The sequence below is a fragment of the Phocoena phocoena genome, chromosome 14, assembly GCF_963924675.1.
Source record: "Phocoena phocoena chromosome 14, mPhoPho1.1, whole genome shotgun sequence".
NCBI classification, from domain to species: domain Eukaryota; kingdom Metazoa; phylum Chordata; class Mammalia; order Artiodactyla; family Phocoenidae; genus Phocoena; species Phocoena phocoena.
In genome coordinates this window covers 77,059,117-77,086,708 of record NC_089232.1, presented here as the reverse complement: position 1 = coordinate 77,086,708, position 27,592 = coordinate 77,059,117, and the positions used below count along the sequence as shown (strand labels likewise).

The following is a 27,592-nucleotide window of genomic DNA, read 5'->3' as shown; positions in this document are numbered from 1 at the left end:
CTGATTAATTCTGAAAAAAAATGCTAGGTAGTTTGGTTTGAAAGGGCACTATTTACATAATAAACTCTGATAAAGTTTTATTTCATGTATCAACAGAAGAAGACAAAACCAATTACAATGCATGCAAGTTACATATACAAAATATTAAGGAACATGAAGGCCACACACCAGGTAGTTTCTACCTTATTTGTAAATGGATATAGCCATCATAAAAAGTAGCCTCAAAAAAGGAGTTTTTTATAAAGCTGAGAGTAGATACTCTTAACTTAAACGACAGATTTCTCCTTTAACATTACATTTAAATTGAGGAAAAGAATCTTACCAAGGTTGCAATATCTACAGACTGGTGTTCTTCTATATTCTCAAGTTCCCGAATTTCAGAAATACTTCTTCTTATTTTCATCTTTTGAAAAACAGTATTTAGATTTTAGTAAATAGAAATAAATGAAAAATAAAAACAAAAACCCTGGGCAAGGATGTATTAATCAACAAAGTTCTACTCTGCTTTATGTTACAGAAGGATTCCATAGTTAATGAAAGAGACACATTAGTATTAAATGAACCAAAGAAAAGTATGTATAAAGTCTGCCTTGATCACCATTATTGCTAATCCACTCTCATGCAAAGCAGATATAAGTACTCCACCTTAGCATTTAAAATGATGACAGTGTTGAGTCCACAGAGAAAGTACTTTCCTGAAACATCCAGTCTCAAGTTATGGAAAGATTACTCCAGTGGTTCTTAAAGTCCAATCCCACTATCTCCTGGGTGTCTCTGAGACTCTTTCAGAGGGTCCATGAAGTCAACACTATTTTCATAAAAACACTAAGGCATTATTTATTTATTTAAAAGCCTTTTTTTCTTTTTAAATTTATTTTATTTTATTTATTTTTGGCTGTGTTGGGTCTTTGTTGCTGCGCTCAGGCTTCTCATTGTGGTGGCTTCTCCTGTTGCAGAGCACGGGCTCTAGGCGCGCGGGCTTCAGTAGTTGTGGCACGCGGGGTCAGTAGCTGGGGTTCGCGGGCTCTAGAGCGCAGGCTCAGTAGTTGTGGCGCACAGGCTTAGCTGCTCTCTGGCACGTGGGATCTTCCCGGACCAGGGCTCAAACCCGTGTCCCCTGCATTGGCAGGCAGATTTTCTTAACCCCTGCGCCACCAGGGAAGGCCGGCATTACTTTTTTTTTTAAGACCAATTTTACTATGGATTTCTTACAGGTGTACAGGAGGTTTATAACTATGATGTGTAATATTGCAACAGACTGATTACAGAAGCTGATATGACAGTTCAGGTGAATTTTATTAAGCCAGATGTTAGAGATTTAAAAAAATATAAAAAACATCAATCTTTTCACTAAATCTTTTTGGTTTTGGAAAATAGTTATTTTTCATAAAAATGTTATTTATGTTAACACATAATGTACTTATTATTTTTAAATGAATTAATAAACATTCTTAAATTTTGCTTTAATTTTTAATAACATGAATACTGATAGATAAAACCCAAACAAGCAAAAGCTCTTTTAAGATTGTAAAGGGGCTTGAGGCCAAAATAGTTGAGAACTATTCGTCTAACTAAATGAATGTTAAGACCTTAAAAATAACTTGGAAATGATTAAGTTGAGAAAACAAATGATGTTTTTTTACCTTTAACTCTTTATAATGCAGTTGGCACCTTCTAAGAAGTTCTTCATTGTGTTTAATATCCTTTTCAAGGGCAGACAAATGTTGCTGAAGATTTGATATCTGGGCTTTCTTATTTTCAACCTCATTCTCCAAGTCACTTAATAGAGAAGAGAGGGTAAAAAAATACTTTAAATTTACTTCTGAATATTACAAATATTTATATCTTTACAAAGAAAGCCCTATTTTTAATAGCTTTTTTGCAAAACCTATGCAGTTAAACCAGTTCTCTATTCCTACCAAGTAATTCAAAACATGAAAATACAGAGATTTCAAAAAACATCTTCTAAACTGGAATTAAATTTTACTTACTTCATTAGTAAGTATTTATGATTTATCTGTGGTAGGCATTGTACACAGTGACAGGCAGAGGTAGAAAAAAAATTAAGGCATAAAGGAATCAAACGAAAAGGGAAAACATCAGGAAATAAACCATAACATTGAAATGTGAACAGGACACTGCACTATATGTCCACAATACGACGGGAACCTAAGAGTAATTCTGGGAGAAGTGACAACTGACTTGTGTTCTCTGAAGTCTTCACCAGATGGACCACCTAGAGGAGAAGATGGAAAGAAATACACGAAGGCACAAAGAGGTGAAAAACAAATAAGACTGAAGGTCAGTAAAACTGAAGGTCAGCTCAACATTTTCTGCAGTGAATAAATGCTATGAATGTGTGGGGAGTGAAAGGGAAGGAGAGGAGGACAATGAAAAGAGGTGGAGGGAAAGGTCGGCAGATGCCAAAGCCATAAGGGGTCTCTATGCCAGCAGAGGCAACTGTCTTTCAGAAGTGATCTTTTCCTGTCTCACTGACTCTGTCTTCTAAAACTCTGTGCCTGGTGGAAGAGAACCACTCTTCTCTGATAAAGAGTGTATGCCAGATTTCACTAAGATGCACACTTCTCCACATTTTAACATCTCTGAATTCTGAAATCATCTTCCAGTCCATGGTTCAACTATCAATACTTTTCTTTTTTACTGGTATATAAAATAACAGAGCATCTTAAATTTGATGAACTATTAGAACCGTGCTACCTTGTGGAATTCTCAAAATTAAAAACAAAAATCAATGATGTTAGCTGAATGAATGATAAACAAATGAGAAAAAGAGGAGAATAAGTGTGGTATTTCTGGTAAAAATGGAGCCAGATGCAAAAACTATTTCAGAGCCATCTTTCATCAACAGGAACCTGCCAGTGCTGAGTTGATGAGGGTATAGAAAAGTGTACTTCATATACTCATAGTGTGGGAGGGGATTAGGGAATCAATTGCTCTGTAGTCATTTGGCAATTGCTATTAAATGATCAACTTATAAAATAATAAAATAAAATTTAAATATTTATTTTAATAAATATTAAGGCTCACTTAATATTATTAAGTGTTAAAAATATTAGTAATTGTTTAATGTTATTAAATATTTAAAATCACGTCATAAATTGTATGTTAATAAAACAATGAATTTAAAAATTTTAAAATTCACATATTCTTTGACTCAGCATTTTCACCATTTAGAATTTAATCTATGCACATACTTTCAGAAGTATGTCAAGATACACATGTGCATTCTCACTGCAGCACTGCTATAGTAGGAGAAAACTGCAGATAACACGTATGTCCATCAACAGGAACTGGTCAGGTAGATTATGGAACAGCCATACCAAGGGGCAGCTCTAAGTGTCCTGATATGGAACAATCTCCAAGATACAATATTGAGACAAAAAGCAAGACACAGAAACCATATGCGTACTTATACACAGCACAAATGGATGAACCTTGAAAACATTATACCTAAGTGGGGGCAAAGGACTTCACTTTTCATTGCATTCATTTCTGTACTGTTTGAATTTTCTCACCATATGCCTATATTACTTTTAATCATTTTTAAAATGTCAACAGGGACTGTGGAGAGATAGAATTATAAGCTACTTTTGTTTTCCAATTTATATTTTCTGTATTTAAAAAACACCAGTGAATTATTTTAAATTTCCAAATATCAGATAACTATCATACTGGTTCAGGTCAAAACAGATGACACAAATATCATTTAAGTATCATGATAACTTAGTACATTTTCAATCAGTAAAGTTTATCAAGGTGAGAAACGATTTTTAAAAAACCAATGTTCACCTGGCTTTTAAAACAAAAGCTCTGTCCACTACACATTGATGCAAATATTTTAGCTAAAAATGAAGCCAATTATTAACTTCATAAGTAAGTCTTAAACCATTACTACTAAAATGCTAGAATCAGGGACACTGATTTGCTGCTGATACACTTACTACCTTTTCCAAGAATGTCATACTTTATTTAAAGATGTGGAACACAAATGCACAAGGCATTTTTTGTTGAAAGAAAAAGTACGAATCACACACAGTAACAGTACCATGATACTGTTTATACATTTGCATTCATGTTTGCTGGAGTACTATATAATTTAGTCTTACCCAGTTAAGAATTAGAAGGGCCTGATTTAAATGTCATGGCACAGCGGACAAAAATTTATCACTTTACAGGCCACTTCTACACAGGTACATTCAGACATTGATGAATTTTCATCTATCCTATCACAAAGATTCAGTGTCAATTTAAAATGTGTGTTGAGTGCTGTAATAACAAGTTGCAGGTCATTCAACAGTTTTCTGTTGCTAAAAAAGAAATTTTACTAAACTTCCCAATATCCACTATGGTTATTTTGCTTTATGCTGCTCTCATAATCATACAAAAATAACTAATATAATTTGAAAATCAGATATCTATTTTAAAAAAACCCTCATTTCCCCCTATATATAAAAGCCATTTAGAATACTTTCACCTTTACTCAGTTTTCTTAGATAGTGCTTTTACCTGAGTTCTATGTTCTTCTGCTTGAGGTCTTCTAGGTCACTAATTCAGCTCCACCTTATCAATTCACCAACTGACAGTTCAGTTGGGAAAATCATGCTTTTTTCATACCAAAAATTCTTTTTGCACACGTTTGAATCTTATTAAGTACCTTTAGTTTTTTGTTTGGCTTTTCACTGCATCTCCTCTAGCAGCTCTATCTCCCTAAGCATTTGATCTAACGGTGCGGACTGATTTTTCTTCTAGAACAGTGTGACTCAAAGTACCAGGCAGAGACACAGCAAGGACCTTGAGCCAGAATGTATACCCAGCACACTTGTACTCTCGCTGAGAAAAATCAGCAAAACTAAACAATGGCATAGTGATGTAGCTGATTTACATTCTGAGTTAAGCTCCTTACCTCCTTGCAGACAGGTAATAATCAATGTGCAGACCAGCTCATCAAACCCAGAATACTATCATCAAAGTCATGATGGAAAATAACCATCAATCTAGAATTCTACATCCAGCTAAATGATCTTTTAAGACCAAACAGATTACTCACAATTCTTCACTGACATAACTACTAATAGAGTAATATGAAAAGAAATGAACCCCAAAGAACTAGTGGGAATAATACAGTAAAGCTACACTGGACACTAACCTTATTTCAGAATCCACATCTCTGCTGAGAAACTTAGGTCTTGTATATTCAGATGAATAATAACGCCCTGCAAAAACTTGATCACCATCAGCAGTAAAAGCTTCTCTACAATTCTTGGGTGGCTTTTGGGACTGCATTACTGCACGAGCTACAGAATTATTCTAAAAAAATAGAGGGGAAAATACATTTTAAAAATATGCCAAAGCATTTCTGTTGTATGTAATTTCAAAATATTACCTATTATCACTTTAAGATTCAAGTATTTTTATTTAAACATTCAAATGAAATAATTCCATGAGAAAAATAATTTAAAAAACAACTTTCAAGATTCAAAGAATTAAACTATTAAGAGCCTTAAAAACATAAGAAAATGATGTTTTATGACAAACTGATAGATTTTTTTGAATTTTATTTATTTTTTATACAGTAGGTTCTTATTAGTCATACATTTTATACATATCAGTGTCTATATGTCAATCCCAATCTCCCACTTCATCACACACACACACCCCCCCCCGCACTCTCCCCGCTTGGTGTCCATACCTTCGTTCTCTACATCTGTGTCTCTTATTTCTGCCCTGCAAACCAGTTCATCTGTACCATTTTTCTAGGTTCCACATATATGCATTAATATACGATATTTGTTTTTCTCTTTCTGACTTACTTCACTCTGTATGACAGTCTCTAGGTCCATCCACGTCTCTACAAATGACCCAATTTCGTTCCTTTTTATGCCTGAGTAATATTCCATTGTATATATGTACCACATCTTCTTCATCCATTCGCCTGTCAATGGGCATTTAGGTTGCTTCCATAACCTGGCTAGTGTAAATAGTGCTGCAATGAACAATGGAGGGCATGTGCCTTTTTGAATTATGGTTTTCTCTGGGTATATGCCCAGTACTGGGATTGCTGGGTAATACAGTAATTCTATTTTTAGTTTTTCAAGGAACCTCCATACTGTTCTCCATAGTGGCTGTATCAATTTACATTCCCACCAAGAGTGCAAGAGGGTTCCCTTTTCTCCACACCTTCTCCAGCATCTGTTGTTTGTAGATCTTCTGATGATGCCTATTCTAACTGGTGTGAGGTGATACCTCATTGTAGTTTTGATTTGCATTTCTCTAATATTTAGTGATGTTGAGCAGCCTTTCATGTGCGTCTTGGCCATCTGTGTCTTCTTTGGAGAAATGTCTATTTAGGTCTTCTGCCCACTTTTGGATTTTTTTTTTTTTAATATTGAGCTGCATGAGCTGTTTATGTATTTTGGAGATTAACTCTTTGTTCGTTGATTCATTTGCAAATATTATCTCCCATTCTGAGGGTTGTCTTTTTGTCTTGTTTGTAGTTTCCTTTGCTGTGCAAAAGCTTTTAAGTTTCATTAGGTCTCATTTGTTTATTTTTATTACTCTAGGAGGTGGATAAAAAAATATCTTGCTGTGATTTATGTCAAAGAGTGTTCGTCCTATGTTTTCCTCTAAGAGTTTTAGAGTGTCTGGTCTTACATTTAGGTCTCTAAACCATTTTGAGTTTATTTTTGTGTATAGTGTTAGGGAGTGTTCTAATTTCATTCTTTTACACGTCGCTGTCCAGTTTTCCCAACACCACTTATTGAAGAGACCGTCTTTTCTCCATTGTATATCCTTGCCTCCTTTGCCATAGATTAGTTGACCATAGGTGCATGGGTTTATCTCTGGGCTTTCTTTCCTGTTCCATTGATCTATATTTCTGTTTTTGTACCAGTATCATATTGTCTTGATGACTATAGCTTTGTAGTATAGTCTGAAGTAAGGGAGTCTGATTCTTCCAGCTCCATTTCTTTTCCTCGAGATTGCTTTGGCTATTCGGGGTCTTTTGTGTCTCCATACAAATTTTAAGATTTTTTGTTCTAGTTCTGTAAAAAATGCCACTGTTAATTTGATAGGGATTACACTGAATCTGTAGATTGCTTTGGATAGTATAGTCATTTTCACAATATTGATTCTTCCAATCCAAGAACATGGTATATCTCTCCATCTGCTTGTTTCAGCTTTGATTTCTTTCATAAGTGTCTTATAGTTTACTGAGTACAGGTCTTTTACCTTCTTAAGTAGGTTTATTCCTAGGTATTTGATTGTTTTTGTTGCAGTGGTGAATGGGATTGTTCCCTTAATTTCTCTTTCTGATCTTCCATTGTTAGTGTATAGGAATGCAAGATTTCTGTGCATTAATTTTGTATCCTGCAATTTACCAAATCCATTGATTAGCTCTAGTAGTTTTCTGGTGGCATTTTTAGGATTTTCTATGTATAGTATCATATCATCTGCAAAGAGTACACAGTTTTACTTCTTCTTTTCCACTGTGTATTACTTTTATTTCCTTTTCTTCTCTGATTGCTGTGGCTAGGACTTCCAAAACTATGTTGAATATAGTGGTGAGATGGACATCCTTGTCTTGTTCCTGATCTTAGAGGAAATGCTTTCAGTTTTTCACCACTGAGAATGATGTTTGCTGTGAGTCTGTCGTATATGGCCTTTATTATGTTGAGGTGGGTTCCCTCTATGCCCACTTCCTGGAGAGTTTTTATCATAAATGGGTGTTGAATTTTGTCAAAAGCTTTTTCTGCATCTATTGAGATGATCATATGGTTTTTATTCTTCAATTTGTTAATGTGTTGTATCACATTGATTAATTTGAGTATATCAAAGAAGCCTTGCATCCTGGGATAAATCCCACTTGATCATGGTGTATGATCCTTTTAACGTGTTGCTGGATTCTGTTTGCTAGTATTTTGTTGAGGATTTTTGCATCTATATTCATCAGTGATATTGGTCTGTAATTTTCTTTTCTTGTAGTATCTTTGTCTGGTTTTGGTATCAGGGTGATGGTGGCCTCATAGAATGGGTTTGGGAGTGTTCCTTCCTCTGCAATTTTTGGGAAGAATTTGAGAAGGATGGGTGTTAGCTCTTCCCTAAATGTTTGATAGAATTCACCTGTGAAGTCATCTGGTCCTGGACTTTTGTTTGTTGGAAGATTTTTAATCACAGTTTCAAGTTCATTACTTGTGATTGGTCTGTTCATATTTTCTATTTCTTCCTGGTTCAGTCTTGGAAGGTTATACCTTTCTAAGAATTCGTCCATTTCTTCCAGGTTGTCCATTTTATTGGCACAGAGTTGCTTGTAGTAGTCTCTTAGGATGCTTTGTATTTCTGTGGTGTCTGTTGTAACTTCTCCTTTTTCATTTCTAATTTTATTGATTGGAGTCCTCTCCCTCTTTTTCTTGATGAGTCTGGCTAATGGTTTATCAATTTTGTGTATCTTCTCAAAGAACCAGCTTTTAGTTTTATTGATCTTTGCTATTGTTTTCTTTGTTTCTATTTCATTTATTTCTGCTCTGATCTTTATGATTTCTTTCCTTCTACTAACTTTGGGTTTTGTTTGTTCTTCTTTCTCTAGTTCCTTTAGGTGTAAGGTTAGATTGTTTATTTGAGATTTTTCTTGTTTCTTCAGGTAGGCTTGTAGAGCTATAAACTTCCCTCTTAGAACTGCTTTTGCTGCATCCCATAGGTTTTGGATTGTCATGTTTTCATTGTCATTTGTCTCTAGGTATTTTTAAATTTCCTCTTTGATTTCTTTAGTGCTCTGTCTTGGTTATTTAGTAACGTATAAAATAACCTCCATGTATTTGTGTTTTTTACATTTTTTTCCCTGTAACTGAGTTCTAATCTAATAGCATTGTGGTCAGAAAAGATGCTTGATATGATTTCAATCTTCTTAAATTTACTAAGTCTTGATTTGTGACACAATATGTGATCTATCCTGGAGAATGTTCCATGCACACTTGAGAAGAAAGTGTAATCTGCTGTTTTTGGATGGAATGTCCTATAAATATCAATTAAATCTATCTGGTCTATTGTGTCATTTAAAGCTTGTATTTCCTTATTAATTTTCTGTTTGGATGATCTGTCCATTGTTGTAAGTGAGGTGTTAAAGTCCCTCACTATTATTGTGTTACTTTCGACTTCCTCTTTTATAGCTGTTAGCAGTTGCCTTATGTATTGAGGTGCTCCTATGTTGGGTGTATATATATTTATAATTGTTATATCTTCTTTTTGGATTGATCCCTTTATCATTATGTAGTGTCCTCCCTTGTCTCTTGTAACATTCTTTACTTTAAAGTCTACTTTATCTGATATGAGTACTGCTACTCCAGCTTTATTTTGATTTGTATTTGCATGGAATATCTTTTTCCATCCCCTCACTTTCAGTCTGTATGTGTCCCTAGGTCTGAAGTGGGTCTGTTGTAGACAGCATATATATGGGTCTTGTTTTGGAATCCATTCAGCGAGCCTGTGTCTTTTGGTTGGAGCATTTAATCCATTCACATTTAAGGTAATGATCGATATGTATGCTCCTATTACCATTTTCTTAATCGTTATGGGTTTGTTTTTGTAGGTCCTTTTCTTCTCTTGTGTATCTCACTTAGAGAAGTTCCTTTAGCATTTGTTGTAGAGCTGGTTTGTTGGTGCTGAATTCTCTTAGCTTTTGCTTGTGTGTAAAACTTTTGATTTCTCCATCAACTCTGAATGAGATACTTGCTGGGTAGAGTAATATTGATCGTATGTTTCCCCCTTTCATCTCTTTAAATATATCATGCTACTCCCTTGTGGCTTGTAGAGCTTCTGCTGAGAAATCAGCTGTTTATCTTATGGGTGTTCTCTATTATGATATTTGTTGTTTTCCCTTGTTGCTGTCAATAACTTTTATTTTTCTTTAATTTTTGTCAGTTTGATTACTATGTGTCTCGGCATGTTCCTCCTTGGGTTTATCCTGCCTGGGACTCTCTGTGTTTCCTGGACTTGGGTGACTATTTCCTTTCCCATGTTAGGGAAGTTTTTGACTATAATCACTTCAAATATTTTCTCTGGTCCTTTCTCTCTCTCTTCTCCCCTGGGACCCCTGTAATGCGAATGTTGTTACATTTAATGGTGTCCCAGGGGTCTCTTAGGCTGTCTTCATTTCTTTTCATTCTTTTTTCTTTATTCTGTTCCACAGCAGTGAATTCCACCATTCTGTCTTCCAGGTCACTCAACCGTTCTTCTGCCTCAGTTATTTTGCTATTGATTCCTTCTAGTGTATTTTTCACTTCAGTTATTGTATTGTTCATCACTGTTTGTTTGTTCTTTAATTCTTCTAGGTCTTTGTTAAACATTTCTTGCATCTTCTCAATCTTTGCCTCCATTCTTTTTCCAAGGTCCTGGATCATCTTCACTATCATTATTCTGAATTCTTTTTCTGGAAGGTTGCCTATCCGCACTTCATTTAGTTATTTTTCTGGGGTTTTATCTTTTTCCTTCATCTGGTACAAAGTCCTCTGCCTTTTCATTTTGTCTTTCTGTGAATGTGGTTTTCCTTCCACAGGCTGCAGAACTGTAGTTCTTCTTGCTTCTGCTGTCTGCCCTCTGGTGGATGAGGCTATCTAAGAGGCTTGTGCAGGTTTCCTGATGGGAGGGACTGGTGGTGGGTAGAACTGGGTGTTGCTCTGGTAGGCAGAGCTCAGTAAAACTTTAATCCTGTTTTCTGCTGATGGGTGGGGCTGGGTTCCCCCCCTGTTGGTTGTTTGCCCTGTGGTGACCCAGCACTGGAGTCTTCCTGGTTCTTTGGTGGGGCTAATGGCTGACTCTGGGAGGGCTCATGCCAAGGAGTACTTCCCAGAACTTCTGCTGCCAGTGTCCTTGTCCCCACCGTGAGCCACAGCCACCCCCCACCTCTGCAGGAGACCCTCCCACACTAGCAGGTAGGTCTGGTTCAGTCTCCTATGGGGTCACTGCTCCTTCCCCTGGGTCCTGATGCACACACTACTTTGTGTGTGCCCTCTAAGAGTGGAGTCTCTGTTTCTCCCAGTCCTGTCAAAGTCCTGCAATCAAATCCTGCTAGCCTTCAAAGTCTGATTCTCTAGGAATTCCTCCTCCCATCGCCAGAACCCCAGGTTAGGAAGCCTGACATGGGGCTCAGAACCTTCACTCCAGCGGGTGGACTTCTGTGGTATAAGTGTTCTCCAGTTTGTGAGTCACCCACCCAGCTGTTATGGGATTTGATTTTATTGTGATTGCGCCCCTCCTACCATCTCATTGCGGCTTCTCCTTTGTCCTTGGATGTGGGGTATCTTTTTTGGAAGATACCAGATACTGGTGAATCCCAGTGTCTTCCTGTCGATGACTGTTCAGCAGTTAGTTGTGATTCCGGTGCTCTTGCAAGAGGGAGTGAGCGCACGTCCTTCTACTCTGCCATCTTGAACCAATCTTCCTGATAGGTTTTATTTTTAAATTCTAATATTGCTATCCACTAAAGTTAAAGATTTTAAGTCCTTTTTCACATGAAAATATTTACCTTAAAAATCTTATTTTTCATAGAAAAATGAAATCTTATTTTTTCTAAATGTCTTTTACACCCTAGAAAAGATGTGAGCGAAAAGCAAATTCCAATAAAAGATTAGTACACTGAATTATGTAGGGAAAGCCTGGAAACATTTAGTATATTACTTCCTAGAGGAAGTAAAAAGAGGATTAGGCTTAACTGAAGCCTAATCAACCTTCCTTGGAACAGACCTTTACAAGAGGACTTCATTATTTTCTTTCAAGTATCTGTCTAAAATATGAGAGGGCCAAGCCCACAAATAATTACAATATGAACTTGCAATTCACATATACACATTTGGATGACTGATGTCATTGCCTCTCAGGTTCCATTAATGAGAAAAAGAGACTCTGTTTGTATTAATTACAGATTTGTTTTGAATTCCCTTGTCTCTTCTCAGCAAATTTATGCCAATAGATGAAACACAATATTGGTGATCTAATCTAACAAGTACATATCAATAGAAATATGTATACTGATGAAGAATAAACATTGATTTATTTTACAGAACTCAAAGTTTCTTTAAGAAAAAGAATTCATAAAATATCAAGTACTTAAGCAGAATAGGAATTTATATAACCAACCTCAGTTTAGGAAATTTAGAATAATATAAAATGCAGCAAGCATCTGGCCTTACTTTGATCAGCAGCACTGTCTCTATGCTCCTCATGTCAATTAGGCTATTTGTGACAACTGCATTATCTATTTCTAAAGCTGTCAGAACTGTTGGGAACTCTGGATGATAAGCAGCTCTAGGAGACAAAAATATATAAGGATTAACTTACCAAACAGTAATTACATATGTATATTTTTAAAATGGGTGACGAGATGATGGATAGTAACAAGACGTGGAAAATATGTGATAATGTTTGAAAACATCCGTAATAGGTCTATTTTATTTTATTAGCAAACATTTATATATTACTATGTGCCAGGCACTGTTCTAAGCATATTATAAATACAGTTGACCCGTGAACAACACGAGTTCGAGCTGCATAGGTCCACTTATATGTGGATTCTTTTTCAATGAATACAGTATGCACTGCAGTATCTGTGGTTGTCAGAATCAGCAGATGCGGACTGTGGCTACAGAAGACCAAGTATGGGGCTTGAGCATCCACAGATTTTTATACCCACAGAGGGATATCCCTGTGGAAACCTGTATTAGCTCATTGAATCCTCAAAACAACTATATGAGATAGATAATATTATTCGCTCTATTTTTTTTTTTCCAAATGAGCTGCAGAGAGTTTAATAAGTTCCCCAACGTCATAAAGGTAAGAGGTCAGGCTAGGATTTAAACCAGGCAGCTCAGCTCTAGAACCCAGATTCTCAATCATTATGTCCTATTGCCTGTTATACTTAATCATTACAATTTTCTTAAATCTTATACTCTATCATACAAACATAAAAGTCATTTAATTAAAACACATTGGGAAAAGGCAATGGCATTCTTACTGCTTTCTTAGTTCTAGAATTCCAAAACAAAGAAATATCTTTGTATATATGTTTTCCACTTATTCATTCATTAATTCAACATGTATTTACTGAGCACCTACTATGTGCAAGATGCTGTTCAGAGTATGAGGAGATAGCAGTAAACAAAACAGACTACATCCTTCTCCCCATGGAGCTTACACTCTACTGAAGGGAGACAGAAAAATCAAGAAAAAATGGCATACTGTGCTTTTAAACACAGAAAGGGTCAGGAAAAGCCTTACTAAGGTGTCAACAGGCAGACACCTGAGGAAATGGGAGTAACATTAGCATACTGAAGAAGAGCATTTCGTGCCCAGGGAGCAGCATTTGCAAAGGCCCTAAGAGGGCTGTTGGAGAAGCCGGGAGGCCAGTGTGCTGTGGTGGACGAGCAGTACTGGGAGTGCTACTGGACACAAGGACAGGAGAGATGGCAAGAGGATAGGTCATGTGGGTCCGAGAGGTCGCAGTTAGGCCTAAAGAGGATGAGAACGTACAGCACGATTTGAGCAGAGGAATGACATGGTCTGACTTTACTCTGGCTGTGATATTGAGAGTGTGGATGGAAGGGAACCAGAAGCAAAACTCACTTGAGCTATGATAATGGCATGAACCAGGGTGGCACTGCAGAAGTGTTTAGATCCTGGATACATTTATAAAGTACAGCTAGTAGGATGTGGGATGGCAGAAAGAAGTCAAGGATGACTGAGGTTTTGGCTTGAGCAACTGAAAAATGGAGATGGGGATGACTATAGGAAGAGCAGTTTTTAGGGTGGATCTCACGAGTTTGGCTTTTAGATATGTTAAGTTTCAAATGTCTTTTGGACATCAAGGTGGAAAATATAAATTGAATGTATTATATTCTGGAGTTCAGAGGAAAGAGCCCAGCTAGAAACATAATGTGGTGATCATCAATGTATAGACTGTATTTTAAGCCATGAAACTGGATGAGTTCACCCAGGAAGTAAGTGCTGGGAGTAGGTGCACGTGGAGAAGAGGTCTGGAACACTGATACTGGAGGTTCCCAAGTGAGGAGAAATAAGCAGAAGACATTACAAAAGAATACCTAGAGATTTGGGGAAACAAGAAGAGTGACATCCTAGGGACCAAGTAAAAAAAAGTGTTTCAGGAAGAATTAAACGATCAGCTGAATCAAATACTGCTGGGAGGTCAAGTCAGCGAGTAGGAAGGAAGGACAACAGGACCAAGCGAAGCAAGGCTCACTGGCACCTGGACAAGAGCTGCTCTGGTATGTGATGAAGCTATAAAAACTTGACTGGAGTAGGTTCAAGAAAGAAGGGGAAGAGAGAAGTTAGTGACACAGACGACTCTTCTGAGAAGTTTTTCCTGTTAAAAAGAGGCAGAGAAATAGGATAGTAACCTTAGTACAGAGTTCAAGTGGAAGTAAAAACAAAGATAGGAAAGAATAGGGGGTGGGCGCTCTAGAAACATCACGCAGTGCCAATGAAACAATGCAGGGAGTGAGGGGAGAGAGGATAAGGAGCCCGAGTCTAAGAGGGAAGGGACGTGGAAGGGGATTGTGGTGAAGCATAGGCTCTGGCCAGTCCACTGAAAGCACAGGTTTCTATGCTAGGAAGGAGCAAGTATTTTGGAGCAGGCACATGCCACTGCTAGACAGCGCTGCTCCCACCAGCTTGCTCTAAAGCACCCAGTCACAACCACCCCTTCCTTTTGCTCTACTTCCCTGGGATGCGCTTCATATTTAGTTTATATCACAATTAGTTGCCCGCTGAGAGATGCTGTAACATCAGTCGAGGAAAACTAAAAGTAGGAAGGAATAGTAGCAATAATGTGTCAGTAATGAGACAAGGAAAGGACAAGTATGGAATAGGCTCACTAAACAACATAATGTAGAAAGCCTAAAGAGGACGAGAGGGACAAAGGAAAAACCGCACATCAAATTCTAGGCGAACACAGTGAGCCTCACTGGTAAGAGGAATTAGGACAAAATGATTTGATGATCCTAATTAAGCTCAGAAGAAAGCTTTAATAAAAACGTGATTTATAAAGCCAAGTAAAAGGAAAAATACCACAATCAAATTAAATATAGAAAAAACACGCTTAAAATGAAGGGCATTTTTAATGTTTCCAAATATAAGGCAATTGAAAAAAGCAAAAATTGGATTTATAAGAAAAAGTGGAGTGGGAGAGAAAAGAAATTTTAAAACAATCTGTTAATAGGAATATATATATATAGGAATATATATACATAGGAATATATATATAGGGATATAGAGAGAGGACTATATATATGTAGGAACACACACACACACATACGCGTATATCTTTAAAAGTAAAGTGATCAGCTAGCCAGCAGCTAACAAAGAAGGCAGTTTGGGTGTGGTGCCCTTGAGGTTTGTTAGGGTCATTAAAGAAAACAATCACAGCTCTTTATGGAATCTGTAAACCACCTAAAGTTGAACTGTGAGTAATGAGTGCCAAAGTTCTTCCGTACACCCTCCCTCTTAATGTGGCCAGGTCTGCACCATTTCCCTCTTCAGTACAATTTCTAAGCCACACAACATCTACTTCCCAGTATGTCTCCCCAAACAGATCTCACGTGAGGACCTTAAAGGCAGGGAGTATCTCTCATTTATCTATGTATCTCCAATGCCTAAGATTCAAATTAAAGACGTGGCTTGATGGAATTTTACAAATCAGGAGTGTAGATATGGTTAGCATTAAAAATGTTTTAACTCTTTCTGAGCTTGCACGTAACTAAGCGAAACCAGAAACAGTATTTAATTACTGATGCCTTACCTGTGTCTTACATCATACTCCACAGTCCGAAACTCAGAAACTATTATCTGTGGCCGTGAGGTCCCTGGTGAGTAAAACCTTTTCATCAGTGCCTGAAGCACTCTTTCATCAGCATGATTATGGCAACAATAGGCTTGCAGAAGTCCTTTCAAGCAAGATTCAATGGCCAAAGCAAGCTCAGTGTCCCGAAGATGAATGCAAGCTCCTAAAAGTGAGAGAAAATTATTAAAAGCCCATAAATACTTAAAATGTTAATGTAACTATCTTTATAATAGTTCATAAATGACTTTAAAATATTTTCATATGAAGCAATTTAAATGATATTATAGATCTCATTTTAACCAAATGGGAAATACCCCATCCCACTGGATACAATGGGGAGAAAACCCACCAAGTCCTGTGAAAAGCTGTCTCGCTCTGATGTAAATCAACAGTATTTTTCCTATGTGTATATATATATATAATACTATTCCAGCCTCTGAATGGTGTTTTGAAAATCAAGCCAAAAGGGTTATAGACTCTTCACTATTTTCTGTAAAACTGATTAATACTGAAATTTTAGATTTAGAGAAGGAAAAAAATACCTCATCTATTGAAATGGATCCTGGTATAGACGCACATGTCATTTAAATGAAGAGACATTACTACAATACTTAATACAGTACATAATACTGTACTTATACAGTACTTTACTAAAAAAGTATATTTATAGCATCACTTTCACCTAATGATGTACAGAATTAGAGATAGCTCCTCAGAACTCAACTGATTTTTTTTTCTCATGTATATATGAGGATAACTAAATAACCTCAGGCTTATAGTTGAAAGAGGACTTAGAAGTAATGTTGTCCAAACCTAAATAGAAACTTAAAAAGACAAGTCATTTTATCAAGTTTTACACAAAACTCAGGTGATTGGCCTTTTAACTATATCTTGATATCACTGAATTTTCCTACTAATCAATTACATGCAAATTAGTTCATTGATTTATTCGTTCAAAAAAAAATCAAAAGCAGATTATTCAACTCTATAATTACTTTTCCTTTTCCTAAGTTCTCTTTCTTTTGGCTTTTTTATGCTTAAAATATACAAAAGCAAAGTTACAAAGTTTAAAGTGATTTTATCATTATTTCTTAAAATATGTACAAAGTCTACATATAACTACATGGTTCTTCGATAACAGCGTTTTAAAATTATATTCAATAGACTCCTTCCAGAAAATAAAAATGTACTTCTAATTTTTATTATATACTAATTGTTGACAAATACCTAAAGGGCCTACAGGTTTACAGGTAAAATGCCCCCGTCTGTAAGCATCATCTATGGCTTCCAGAAGAGCTGGAACATGAGGGCCAAATCTTTTCAGTCGATCAGTTTTACTGTCTTTCAATTCTTTCAGTTGCCTCTGATTATAGTTCAGTGTATTCTTCACATCTAACTCTTCTCTCCTACAAAATACAAGTGGAAAAACAAAACAGATATGTGATACAGTTAAACAGAAATACTCAGTCTTTCCCCCTAATACCTGCATACCAGTGAATGACACAGCTGCCCTAAAAACTAAAAGCGGATTTTTTCATTTTTTCAAACAACTGTGTTCCCAGGAAAAAATAGTCAGAAGACCTCAAAACTTAGCATGGAAAAAAAAAAAAAAATGCAATCGTGATGAGGACTAGAAATCCCAGAAACTGTCCAATTCTACAGGTTTAAGAAGTCTTATTAGGAAAGTGATTTTAAAAGATCCCTTATTATGAGGAAGAAGAAGAACAAAAAAAAAAACATGTATTCTCTTTTCATATAAAGAGGAAAACTACATGATTTTCAAATAACTGAAAAAAGTATAAGAATGTGGACACTTACTTAATTCTGGTATGTTCTTCTTTGTCCTTTTCTACGGCTTGCTGAAATTGTTCGATCTCTTGATTGACTGAACTTTCTTGATCCTGTAAGACCTTTACTCTTTCTTTTAAGCAAGATAATTTTTTTTGCCTTTCCAACCGTTCAGGTTCCAAAGACTGATCAGCACTAATGGTAAATAATACAAAGTGGAAAATGTTCAATGAAAAACCTAACATTTAAAAAACATAAAGCAGGGCTTCCCTGGTGGTACAGTGGTTGAGAGCCCGCCTGCCGATGCAGGGGACATGGGTTTGTGCCCCAGTCCAGGAAGATCCCACATGCCGTGGGGTGGCTGGGCCCGTGAGCCATGGCCACTGAGCCTGCGAGTCCGGAGCCTGTGCTCCGCAATGGGAGAGGCCACGACAGTGAGAGGCCCGCGTACCGCAAAAAAAAACAAAAAACAAAAAAAACAAAACATAAAGCAATGTGATAAAATTCCTTTAGCAATAATACAGAAAATAAAATATTCCATTTCAGCTGGATTACTTTATTACAAAATGAGATAACTATGAAAATTGCAAAGTAACTATCTTACCTTTTTCTCAGTTCTTCAATTCTTTTGCAAAGCTGCTCATCATCTTTCTTTAATGCTCTATACTCATTTAGGGAATGGTTGTATAAAACCTAAAAAAAATTAGAAATACTTTAGTAAAATGAAAACACAAATACCCCATTCAAGACCACTTTTGCCAAATTGTCAAATCAGAGGTTGAATATATGCAGAAATATATTTTTAAAACAACATACATATATAGCCATATGAAATTATTACATTTTCTAAAGTCTGAAAGCAACACAATTACAAAAACCTCTACTTTTAAAAATAAATGAACAGTATTTATAGTTGATATGCAATTTTTAATACTGGAAAATTTCTCTCACCTCAGCTTCATTATAAGCCCTTTTCTTAGAAGTAAGATCTGCTTTCAATGCCATACATTCTGGTGCTCGTGCATTTGTCTCTTGACTAATCTTTTCTAGTTTATCTTGAATATCCTTGTACTTTTTTTCTGCTTCATTAAGTCTGACCTTTAAGAAAATAACATCGTTGGAGGATATTTTATTTTTCTCCAATAAACAGAAAAAATAAAAAAATAATTGTATATGGTTCACATTTCAAATAAACTTAATTTTGCTCTAACTAAACTCGAGACATTAATTAGGTAAACAAACATAATTATATAAAGTGTTAAATATGTATTTTTTAATTGAAATATTGTTGATTTACAATATTATGTTAGTTTCAGGTGTATAGCAAAGTGATTCAGTTATACATATACATAGATATATATAGATAGGTACATATCTATCTATCTATTCTTTTTCAGATTCTTTTCCATTATAGGTTATTACAAGATATTGAATATAGGTTCCCTGTATTATACAGTAAGCCCTTGTTGTTTATTTTATATATAGTGGTGTGTATACATTAAACCCATACTCCTAATTTACCCTTCACCCCTTGCCCCTTTGGTAACCATAAATTTGGCTTCTATGTCTGTGAGGCTGTTTCTGTTTTGTTAATAAGTTCATTTGTATCATTTTTTAGATTCCACATATAAGTGATATCATGTAATATTTGTCTTTCCCTGTCTGACTTACTTCACTTAGTATGATAATCTCTAGGTCCACCGATGTTGCTGCAAATGGCAGTTATCTCATTATTTTTTATAGCAGAGTAATATTCCAGTGTGTGTGTGTGTGTGTGTGTGTGTGTGTGTGTGTGTGTACCACATCTTCTTTATCCATTCATCTGTTGATGGACACTTAGGCTGCTTCCATGTCTTGGCTATTATAAACAGTGCTGCTATGAACACTGAGGTGCATGTATCTTTTTTAATTAGAGTTTTCATCTTCTTTGGATATATGCCTAGGAGTGGGATTGCTGGGTTGTATGGTAACTCTACTTTTAGTTTTTTAAGGAACCTCCATACTGTTCTCCATACTGGCTGCACCAATTTACACTCCCACCAACAGTGCAGGAGGGTTCCCTTTTCTCCACACCTTCTCCAGCATCTATTATTTGTAGACTTTTTGATGATGGCCATTCTGACTGGTGTGAGGTGATACCTCATTGTAGTTTTGATTTGCATTTCTCTAATAATTTGAAATGCTAAAATATATTTTAATTCCACATTTAGCTTTCCAATAAACGTGCTATCTTCTGGGGATACAAAGATATAGTAACAACTGTCTTCAAGTAACACAATTAAAGGGAGACAGACACAATTTAGCAGAGAAACAAACATGCAAATAGATCATGCAGTTTGGACGCAATAATGCTTAAGTAGGGTATGTATATTTGTAATTGTGAAAGCACAAGGAAGAATTTATAGGTCTGTCAGAAAAAGTTAGGAATACCTTCAAAGAAGCATTTGAGCTGAAACTTGGAAGATTAATCAAAATGTACCAGGAAAAAAGCTGGGGAAAGGTGTTACAGGGAGTTGGAAAAGCATGTGGAAAGGCATTAAAACCATTTTAGGAATTAAAATTATTTCTGGAGCTTGAACTGACAGGGTAGTGGTGGGAGATGAGATGAAGGGGTAGAAGGGCTTTGAATTCCATGATCAGCTAACAACTTAATCCTCTAGATAACAGGGAAACAAGATACGAAACGATATGTAAATCTATAACGAAACTATATGTAAATCTATACATACAATCACTTTGGAAGCACATGGAAGGCAAGGTAAAGGGAAAAATTAAAGGAAATGATGTCAGTAAGAAGTTAATGTAATGTTCTGGGGACAAAAATAATTAGGGACCAAAATGTCGCACTGAAAACAGGAATAGATTAGAAGGGGAAAATATGAGAACTATTCAGATCAGAGATCAGCAAATTTTTTCTAGAAAGAGCGAGATAGTGCATACTTCAGGCTTTGTGAGCTATAAAGTCTGTCACAGCTATTCAACTAGAAATGCTTGCTAAGTTTGAAGTGTCTGGAACATGTAGGTAAAGATGGGAAGACAAATATTTGAACCAAGTGCTCAGGATAAAAGTTTGATTAGGAGATACAGATTAGGGAATTGTCAATATGTAGGCTATTTAGGAAACATTATATAGAATGGTAGTGTAGTTCTGTTATTAAGACATCAGTAGTATAATCTCTATGTTTTTTATAAAAGTTGAAGTTGGTCTAGGTGTTATACAAACTAAATATAATTCATCTATCTTCAGTTTAAATTAGGTTAATACAAGTTTAAAGTCTGCTTTAGACGCTATTTCTTCAGAAACCTTCCCTTCAATAGTTATTCTATAATCAATAAACAAGCATATACTATGTGAAAGGTTTTATGTAAGACATGGTGGGAAGGATATAAATATAAGATAGTCCAAACCCTCCAGAAATTTACCATTTACTACATAGCATGCCCAAATACTTAAGTAGAGCAAATAGCCACAGAACTAAATATCATCCAACCTCAAGATTTTCCTTTCCCTACTTGAAAAAAAAAAATGAGTGTTTATTACTAAGACTGGATTTCACTTTTAGACTGGGGAATATCTAAAGAGGAAAGCAACAAGGTCTTCCTCTATGACAAGCTAAGAAATGAAACTGAGAAGAATTGAATGAAAATTTCAGAATATTCTCTCAGAAATGAAAATCTAAGGTGAGAGAGGTGGGTGGGGTTGAATTTCCATTTAGTACCTGAAGAGGGAATATAAGAAATTCAGTCCAGAGATCACTAAGTAAATGTACTGTCTTCACCATTTCTGTTACTTTTACACATTCATCTATTACCTTTCATGGATTAATGTTATAACACTTAAAAGGAAAAAGACTGACCTGCTTATCTTAGGGGTAGACAGGAAAAAGTAAGGTGGGAAAGATTACACCCTGTACTACAACTAAGCCTGGGAGCCAGAAGCTCGTAAGCTAAGTAGAACAAAATACTAAGATGTAAGTCAGTCACACTGAGTACACTGAGGATCCTATAAAGAAAGAAAAGGCTAGGAGATCTACTTCCAGCACGACGGCAGAGAAATTCCACAGTGGTGGCTGTACAACCCTGTGAATATACAAAAGAAACAATGAACTGTAAATTTTAAATGGGTGGATTGTTCGGTATATGAATCATATCTCAATAAAGCTGTTAACAAGAGAATGGCAAGGTAAATATAAAGAGCAGGGCTGCTCTGTGGTACAAAGTTCCATGTGGAAACCCTCAACAGAAAATTACTCCCTTTACTTACCCCTCAACCAACTTCTACCTCTGTATAAAAAAAATATAATTACCTGCTGTTCTTCCATTTTCCTCTCAAGTCTAGCAGCACGATCTTCTCCAATTTTGATGTTGTCTCTGATAGCATTCAGTTGTTTTTCAATTTCATTGACCTAAAAAGAAATTATATAGCAAGTCACATATAAGACTAACCACAACCTAGTATATTCTGTATATTACAAATATGTGTGAATAGGTAATTAAGTGAAAATTACCACTGCCCAGGCCATTTCATGTTTCAAGTATTCCAGATTGGTCTTCATTGTACTTAAACCAGCAATACTCTGAAAACGTTCTTCTTTCTCCAAACACTGGCGCTTTAGTTCAGTAAGTCGCTTAAAAAAAGAAAAAAGAATGTATTTCTTAACAACATTGAAGAGACAAGACTTTCCGCAAATGTATTTCTTTTGAATACTGCCTAAACAAGTACTGAAAAAGATGTGCTAGGAAATGACTTCTTTAATTAAAGCAAAAATAAAAAATATTTTTGGTTCTTTGGTATACTTTTACTAAGTACAATTATTTTGTTAATTTCTACACTATAAAAATGACCAGATACTCTTCAAATGAAGAAGAGCAAAGGAATAAAAGTTTCAAGACCACACAAGTATAGACAAAACTCAGTTTCTATCAATTCCCTACCTGATAGACAGACTGGACTGTTCTCCTGGGCAAAATATACCCAGGATCCATTCCAATGATAATGTAAGGCTCAAAAGGAATTTATTTCTAAAAATCAAATGTTACATTTTTTCTTATCCAAGTTTTCTCTTAATAATTAACCAATAAAGCAAAAACCAACTCTAGTGACGTATGAACAGCTTCTAAAGCTGCACACCTGGGTTGACAGCCTCTCCTCTTCGTTCATGGTTTCCATGTTCAACTAGGGTCTTCACTATGGATCTTAGTGTGTTTCCCTATCCAAGTCACTTTCCCATCCTTCAGGATTATTTCAATCCATCATCACTCTCTTCAAACCTCATATAACTGCCACCCTAATCCCTTACTCATTCTCCCTGATGTCTATTTCACAGAATTCAGAAGCTATCAGAAAGAAACCATCTCCAGTGTTCAACAACCATATATATAAACCTAAAGCAGTCTTTTCCTCCTGCTAAAACGGAAGAGGTGGCTTCATAATACTTAAGTCCAGTCCCTATCTCTTACTTACATCCTACTCACCCCCCTTCTGCCTTCTCAAGAGGTCTAAATCAGTTGATTTTTCATCCCATCTTTTTCATCTTTTTTCCACTTACTCCTCCTCACTGACTCCTTTCCATGATCATATTTAAAACTTTACTTACTTATCTTTCCAATTTACAAACAAAACCACCAATATCCACCTCTGGACACCACCTCTTCCTCTAAAAGCCGTCTTCCCTTTCCACCCAAGTTTCATGAAAATTATCTCTAGCTCTTCAATTCTCTCTGGCTTCTGTTTTCACCACCACCCTACATGTCCACAGAGCACTGGCCCAAACCATTTCAAAGCTCTTCTCTACACTACCACTGCCACTACCCTAACTTACATCATCATCATCTGTTTGAACAATGGTATACCTTCCTTATCGAAGGTATTACCTTCAAAGAGAGGTAACACCTTTCCTCTCTGTTTTTTCTTTCCTTACAGCAGTTCGCTCTCTTCTGCAGCAGAGTGATCTCCTGAAAATATACATTTAGTCAAGCCATCCACTTCCATGTGTTGTGCTGCCCTGAGGTTTTACAAGGTCTTCCACAGTCTGGCCTCTTAACTCTCATGCTCCTGTTCTCTACTTTAGACAATGTAGAATTCTTTCAGCTGTTTAAAACCACCACGTGCTCTCTTGCCCAAGACTCCATTCATGCTTATTTCTTGGAATGCACTTCCTCACTCTCACCATCCTTTGCCTGGTATCATTCACCCTTCAGTTCTTACCTTAGACATTACTTACTTAACGGCTATACCTCTCCCACTGCCCCTGCCTTGTCCCTAACCCCTGTTGCCAGTATCCTATTAAGTGCTTTTGCACAAACTAATCTTTAATTCCTTTAGTAGTGCTCACCATAGTCAATTATCTACCATCTGCTTTCTGCTGAATAGTTAGGTGTACGACCCCAAGAATCCTGGTATGTATTTGCCATTATATGGTCATGACCAAAGCCCAATGCTAGCAGGCACATGGCAGGAACTTAATATTTGATGGCTGAATGACTTCCAGTTTCTAATCTTCACATTCTATTTCTTTTTTTTTGACTTTTTCATTTGTATCTCCCACTGTATCTTTTTTTGTTGGCTTGGGGTTTTTCTTGTTTGTTTTTTAAATTTTTATTGAAGTACTGTTGATTTACAATGTTGTGTTAGGTCACATTCTACTTCTTAAAGATTAAACTATTCAAATCCAGAGCTTATTTTGAGAATATAGTGCATGTAATTAATTAGGAAGAAATTTCCTATTAAGTGCATATTATGCATAAGCAACTCTGATACATGATATAGGGATGCGCTTCTTAAACTTCATAAACAAAGTATCTTCAATCGCTTACGACAAAGTATACCATGAAGAAAGTGGGTATTTAAACACCAAGCTGTCTGAAGCAAACAAATTTCTTCAAAGTCCTGATTTATTGTTTTTAAAATAATAGATGTTAATATATACTATGTACATTTGCTTGAATATACAATATTTCCTTTCCCCAATAATAACATTGACATTCCAATAACACTGATACTCCATCATCAATTCTGTGGTTTATAGTACATCCTTGCACACTATCACATACCCCAGGTTTGAAGAAATAATGTGGGGAATAAAAATAAATATACTCATCTTTGCTTTTTCTGTTTTCACTTAATGAACCATATAACTATAAACCCAATTTTAAATATGTATGCCTCAAAAACTTGAAGTAAAAAGGTCAGTGTAACGTCTGATAAAGTTGACTTGGGTCAATCATTAATACAATTCTATCTCAAAAGAACATGCTAAAAAGTTGCTGAAAGCAACTGACTGTATAAAACTGATTAAGGGACAAAAGAAAAAGATACAGAATCATACAAAAATTGGTGGGACTTAATGTACTGGATGAACAGCTGAAACATAAAGCCTTATAACTCTGAGATCTCTGATTATCAAACAAAGGTTTGCTCTTCAAGAATCAGAAGAAGAAAGCACAAGAACAAACTATAGCAGATGTAAAAACAAACCTAAGTAAAAAAGTCACATTGGCTTGAGTGATTTCAAATTCAAGCACATTCACATGGCTGCCAAGCTGGTGAATACTGATGTGACAGCTGCTACCAAGCTATCAGTGCTTAAAGAATGTTAACATTTTACCAGTGTAATGAAAGAGTTATCTATTGTATACAATGATAAATGCATATTACGTTTAATACCAACTTGAGGCTTGTGCTTATTTTCCCATCAAAAGAAATATAGTTTTTAAACTACTTCCGAGTGGGAATCAGTGATATCTTATTGTGGAACTAAGGGATAAGTATGTTAGATACTACCCCGTCCTCTACTTTATAGCCTCATAGAAGAATTAAGACATGGACATACCCATTATTATAAAACAAAAAAGTAAAGGCTAATAAATACCCTGAATGTAAAAAATCACACTTGTTATAGTTGATAGAATACTATAAAAATGTTACTAGTTTTATATAGATATACATATATAGATATGTAGGTATATAATTTTACAATACCATTTACCTGATAAGTACTATAGGAATTTGACTGATCTCTAAAATAATTGCATTAAGTGTTTACAAACCTCTTCTCCTTGATTTATCTGCTCCTTTGTTCTTTCTTTGGTTTCCATGATGTATGAATAATCTTCCTTCATTTGTTCCAGTTGGGTTGCTTTCATAAAGAACTATATCAACAACAAGAAAAACATAATTAGGAGTTGGTAAACTTCCACGGGACTATGAAAAAAAGAAGAATTTGTTCTCTAAAAACTTTTAGACCAATTATGTAAAAAGACATTAAAAACATACTTAAGCAAGTCAGTACATTGGGTCTCCGTTGCTGCACGCGGACTTTCTCTAATTGTGGAGAGCAGGGGCTACTCTTCATTGCAGTGTGCAGGTTTCTCATTATGGTGGCTTCTCTTGTTGCAGAGCATGGGCTCTAGGCACACGGACTTCAGTGGTTCTGGCATGCGGGCTCAGTAGTTGTGGTGCGTGGGCTTAGTTGCTCCGCGGCATGTGGGATCTTCCCGGACCAGGGCTCGAACCCATATCCCCTGCATTGGCAGGCGGATTCTTAACCACTGTGCCACAAGGGATGTCCCAGTATCCTTGATCTTAATGCATCATAATTTTTTAGCATAGGGAATACCAAAACCCATTCAAAAGTCACACTGTAAGCTGTAGTAGTAGTCATATATTTTGTTGGCTTTTTAAAAAGTTTTAAATAGGGGCTTCCCTGGTGGCGCAGTGGTTAAGAATACGCCTGCCAATGCAGGGAACATGGGTTCGAGCCCTGGTCTGGGAAGATCCCACATGCCACAGAGCAACTACGCCCGCATGCCACAAGTACTGAGCCTGTGCTCTAGAGCCCGCGAGCCACAAGTACTGAGCCCACGTGCCAGAAATACTGAAGCCCACGCGCCTAGAGCCCGTGCTCTGCAACAAGAGAAGCCACCGCAATGAGAAGCCCACGCACCACAACAAAGAGTAGCCCCTCACTAGCTGCAACTAGAGAAAGCCCGCGTGCAGCAACCGCAGCCAAAAATAAATATATAAATTAATTAATTTTTTAAAAATGTTTAAAATAATCTAACGTTTAAAAGTTATTATGTATGTTTGGGCACTCATTCCCTTGTATTTCCATAAAGATAAATTTTAGAATTCATTCTCTTTCAGAATTAAAAGCAAAGAAGTTAAAGCAAGGATTTACCAAGAAAATTATACTTCCATCTTACTTAACAAGTTCCTAAATTAGTCCTACAATATTACTCTAAATAGTGACTTAAAAAAATCCTCGATATTTACTATGTGACCAAGATTAATGTTCAGTATAGATGCCTAATCTATAAATGTATTCTTTTTGGTTAGGTTTATGTTTATTTTGGTGCATCTTACTTTGTATTTGTCTCCCTCATTTTTAGACTGCAAGAACTGCTTGCTCATCTCTTGCGTTAAGACAGAAACTGGATTATCTACCTGAAACAAACAAACAAAGAAATGATTATCTTTAAATATTTCATTTTAATTCCTTAAAGAGAAATGAACTAAAATATCCATTACAAGTGACCTAAGAGAGAGAAAATATTTCAAAATTTCATTATATTAAAATAAATATCAGTACTACAGCCAAAATTAAATATCCTGCCATTACATGTGGGCACAAGCACGAGAACTTTCTAAAGAAGTGTGTTTTTTTAGCAAGTTTTCATTCCTTTCACTGGTTTTGTAGCGTACCACTCCTATGCTACTGGTTAATCATCAGACCACAGAGCTGGAAGTGCTCTAGCATGAGAGTCAGCTGACTTGGGTTCTTAGTTGGCTCTGTCTGAACCTCCTATGTAGCCGCAGGCAAGTTAGCTATTTCCCCCAACTAAACACAAGAAGTCCAACTCAGTCACTTCTAATCAGAACTATAATGACGAGTATTGTTTATTTTTTGTACAGCAGTTCTTCAGAGTTCCTATATCCTGTCA

The 27,592-nt window shown here is 36.1% G+C and overlaps 1 protein-coding gene across 1 annotated transcript in view; it reads right to left on the bottom strand.

The window, feature by feature from the left end:
* The window catches only part of SMC6 (structural maintenance of chromosomes 6), a 64,611-nt gene that overhangs the window by 22,326 nt on the left and 14,693 nt on the right, over positions 1 to 27,592 (bottom strand). The window contains exons 6-18 of the mRNA XM_065890859.1: positions 27,015 to 27,095; positions 25,700 to 25,801; positions 22,159 to 22,278; positions 21,958 to 22,056; positions 18,602 to 18,748; positions 18,255 to 18,343; positions 17,681 to 17,845; positions 17,090 to 17,268; positions 15,821 to 16,025; positions 12,201 to 12,315; positions 5,168 to 5,328; positions 1,644 to 1,779; positions 323 to 403 (exon numbers count right to left, since the gene is read on the bottom strand). Coding sequence (XP_065746931.1) covers positions 323 to 403; positions 1,644 to 1,779; positions 5,168 to 5,328; positions 12,201 to 12,315; positions 15,821 to 16,025; positions 17,090 to 17,268; positions 17,681 to 17,845; positions 18,255 to 18,343; positions 18,602 to 18,748; positions 21,958 to 22,056; positions 22,159 to 22,278; positions 25,700 to 25,801; positions 27,015 to 27,095 — 1,680 coding nt within the window. The remainder of the gene's footprint in view (positions 1 to 322; positions 404 to 1,643; positions 1,780 to 5,167; positions 5,329 to 12,200; positions 12,316 to 15,820; positions 16,026 to 17,089; positions 17,269 to 17,680; positions 17,846 to 18,254; positions 18,344 to 18,601; positions 18,749 to 21,957; positions 22,057 to 22,158; positions 22,279 to 25,699; positions 25,802 to 27,014; positions 27,096 to 27,592) is intronic.